Below are 4,052 nucleotides of genomic sequence, written 5' to 3' on the forward strand. Positions count from 1 at the left end.
ATAGAAAATCATTGGCGGATCAGCGCTCGCTTCGAACGACTGGTTGGTGTGATCTAGACGAAGGCGTTTAAAAACGCTGTGCTGTCATTCATTTCCTCTTTTTTCCAACTGCCATGTTGACTTCACACACCATCACCAACTTCTTCTTCACGGACTGTGGCAACGGCCAGTTTTCCTGCAAGCAGTGCGGAAGAGCTCGAAAGCAGTCGCCAGGGACGGGCTACACCAATTTAATTATTCATCTGGCAACGAACCACCCAGGAACATGCCGCTGAGTGAGGTGGATGATCCGATGACGCGTGCGCTAGCTGCCATCAAGCCGGTCTCGTTGAAGACCTTGGTAAAATACATGCGTCACGCTGCAAGCAAGGTGGGGTCACGCATTTCGACGGATATGGGAAACCAGTTCGGCCTCATGTTCGACGGGTGGACTTCAAGTATTTACCACTTCATCGCCATACCACTACACCGCTCAAACTCTATCAATTACATACAATAATTGCAGTACTTATTATTGTTTTGGTCGATACGGCAATGACGGATTATATTTTTTCTGAAAACCGATAGAATTATATATATTATTTTCCAACCCCTGGGAGTACACTATCATGTTAAGGAGTGTTAAGGCTTTGCAACGGGCACCATTTCAGCTATATGGACGCACTAGGAGCAGCACCACGACAAGAATTTCACCTCGGTAGGTTGAACTTCCTCTCATTTCCGTTAATAATGATATTTAACATTTCACTAATCGTAATATTGTATATGACAGATGGAAGGTCCAACTCCATCTGGGAGGCCTTGTAAACATGAAGAAAGCTTACAACCTCTCGGGGGTGAGCTAGTATCGAGAATGAACAAGAGCGGAAAGCCTGTTACCGCGCCACATTTAGCGAAACAGCTAAAAAAAAAAGAACATGACATATTGGTACCGGTACGCTCACTACGTGGTGTGCTAAGAAGGATGGGAATGCAATTTATTAAGGGCAAGTCTTGCAATATTATGACATTGGGGCAAATGTTTCGTTACGAACGCTATACTTGAAAAAAAAAGGTTTCGAACCAGAACAGACGTAACTTTCCTGTGCGCCCCGCGGTGTATCTCCACAAAACATTTTGTAACTTGCACCACGCTGCAACTTTATCGTGGGCTGACAAGGACAAGTTAAGGTAAACAAAGAGCGGTCGAGGTCCACGGTGCGTGTGTTAAATGTTTTTTTGTAGCTTATATTATTAAAAAAAAAAGTAGTTCATCTTACAATTATTAAAAAAAAAATGCATTGTAGCTGCTGGTATCCTCCGACGAGAGAAGAACGGAATTTTTGGTAAATTGATTAAAGAATCAAAAGAGGTTTGGTAGTTCAACTTAAAACGCAAGCACGATGATGATTATCACGGCGACTTCAACACGGAACAATTTGAGAGGTGGTTCGCGAATCTGAGTGCTATCTTGGCGTCCAAGTATGGGCCATGTACTATTCACATGGACGGGTCCAGCTATCACAAACGCCAAACAAACCCACTTCGAATTCTGGGTCGCTAAAAAGTGATATTCAGGAGTGGTTGGAGAATAATGGCTCGTAAAGAATGAATTTACTGCAGATATTTAAAAACCGAATGGTATTTTGCTATTTAGAATTTTGGTATGACACTAGTCACCAAAGCAGAATTGATGATGTTGGTTTGAGCGAACAAGCCGAAGCCAATTTATAGAGCTACTGAGCTTGCCAGTTTGCACGGACACCTGGTCTACTATACGCCGCCGTATCACCCTGAATTGCAACCAATGGAGCTGATATGGGCGGATATCAAAGGCCGGATTGCCGACAATCCAGCGTCTACTATGCCTGAGCGCTCTAAAATCGACGAGGGTTTTGCGCTGCTCTCGGCGAATACGTGGTTAAATGCATACAGTCACGCACAAAAATACGAAACAAGGTATTTAAAGCTTGCTGATGAATGCGAAATTGCATCGGAACCCGATGACAGCAACCAGGACGCCGAAGATAATTACGCCATTGATGAGAATGAAGCTGTAGCTGACTAGGAATCTGGGTGAGTGACCCTTTGTATTTTCTTTGCACTCTAGATATTCCTTTGACAGGTTTATTTTTGCCAGTTCATAGATTTCTAGCAATCGTCGAATTGCGGAAATATCAGCAAAATGACCATCCGGCCCTAAAATTATTCACCTGTTATTCCGGTTCTGCCCATGAATTCACACGCGTTTAAGTACGTGGCAGGCCCACAATTGCAAACAATTCTGCAAGAAAAAGAGCCTTTTTGAAACAGCTGAAATAAAGGCAAGAGCTTGCAGATACGCAAAAATAGAGCTCAAATTCGGATCCTACGCCCGATGATACCTCTTATATCGAACCATCGTTATAGGTTTTGTGGAGGGTTAACCTTTTTTGGACCAAAGTTTGTCCAAGGTTTGGTGGCCGGGATCATTCCGATGAGTATGGCAAATATGCTACCGGTGCGGACATGCAAGGAATCTGCGTGTTCAACGCATTGAGAGGTGCAGCGGAGCTGTCTGGACGTCCTGATATCGTGACGCAGCAGGACATTGATGTCTTTGTGGAGCATCAAAGAGCTTCTCGTAGAAAGGACTTGACGAACGGGACATTTTGGAAGGTTGTTCTCGTATCCTGCGTCGCCTACGTGATGCCGGACGTGACTTCATTTGCAGAACCATGGCATTGGACAATTTTGCAGTTGCTGGACGGCGTGGTGTGTATGTGCTGAGAGAAATCTAGCTCACGGATGGTGTCTACGTTGTTGCAGCTTACAATCTTAAAACCGTCGGTCACGCTTTCGTTCTCACAGCTCAAGGGGAGAACCGGCTCATCTCCGATTTGAAAGAAGGTGAGCCGATTGAGTCAGCGAAGGTGGATTGATTTCTACGTTTTTATTCGTCCATTCATCGTCTGCAAACAGAAGTAGATGATATGAGTCAGTAGGATTTCCGCGGCTTTGCCTAACTGATAATGAACTTTCCTAGCAATTTGTTGTCTTTGAGTCAGTAGGATTTCCGCGGGTTTGCCTAGCTGATAATGAACTTTCCTAGCAATTTGTTGTCTTTCGCATTCCTTAACGGTTTCTTAGAAGATACGATCTTTATGGCAGGTTTCCAATCCCGGGTAAGGAGCATCTCATGTGCAAGCTACTAAAACGTCGATACGAACTTAAGCAAGCCCTTCGAGTCTGGTATCAGACGCTGTCTGCTTTCCTAGAGAGCCTTGAACCTTGTAAGCTAGATAAAGACTGATATGTCTTCCGCCGAGCTCGCACCGGTTTCATCTGTTATATCGCAGTGTCTTCACGTTCATCTGACGTTTTTCTAGATCGAGCAGGGTTGCGATAGTGAGAAACAGTCTAAGCACTTCCATCCGAATAACGGGTGAGAAAATCTCGTGTTAGCCAATTCCAAATTTCTGGATAAACCCCTTAATAACTAGGTGCTCTTTAAAGCGATCAATTTCGCCTGTGCCAGTATACTTGATTACAAAGACCCAACGGCTTGTTAGATTTTTTCGTTCTTTAGGAGGAGGCACCAGAACCCAGGTTTTATTATCCCCTAAGAGACTTATATTCTAAAGTCGCTGCCGCTCAGAGTGAGACGACAGCATGGCCGCTCGATCCGTCGTGGGTTCGGACACACGTACCAAATCGCTAGTAACGTGTAGAACAACGTCCGATACTGCTCCTGCTCCTGTAGATCTTCCACCGAGGTGAAGTTCACGTCCGCGTCGTCGCTATGACGGGGTCGCTTAGATGCATGAGAAGCGATAGGATCTGATCCCGTTTCAATTCAGAATGAGTAGTGTATAACGTTATGATCAAGCGCCTTCCCGAGTGGACTGACTGTACGTTGGACTGTGCCGTCCGCAGTTATGGATGTTGCAGGTTCCGGTGGAGGGGCGGGGTGTTGCGTCGGTGTTGCACATGCTGCAGGTGTAGGTTGTTGTGTCTGCGCGTGATGTGGTGTCGCGGAGGTGGAAACCAGGCTGGCTAGCGAGGGAAATTCGTCCTTTTTAAAGACGATATAC

The 4,052-nt window shown here is 45.3% G+C and overlaps 1 protein-coding gene across 1 annotated transcript; it reads left to right on the plus strand.

Annotated features, from left to right (window-relative positions):
• Positions 1-292: 292 nt before the first annotated feature.
• PITG_17085 (uncharacterized protein) lies at positions 293-2,047 on the plus strand (the record flags this gene model as incomplete). Its single annotated transcript, XM_002896944.1, has 5 exons — positions 293-417; positions 773-836; positions 1,361-1,461; positions 1,714-1,938; positions 1,990-2,047. The coding sequence occupies 5 exons, from the start codon at positions 293-295 to the stop codon at positions 2,045-2,047; spliced, it is 573 nt and encodes a 190-aa protein (XP_002896990.1).
• Between the last annotated feature and the right edge of the window lie 2,005 nt (positions 2,048-4,052).

This window comes from Phytophthora infestans, genomic scaffold (genome assembly GCF_000142945.1).
Source record: "Phytophthora infestans T30-4 supercont1.50 genomic scaffold, whole genome shotgun sequence".
NCBI lineage: Eukaryota > Oomycota > Peronosporomycetes > Peronosporales > Peronosporaceae > Phytophthora > Phytophthora infestans.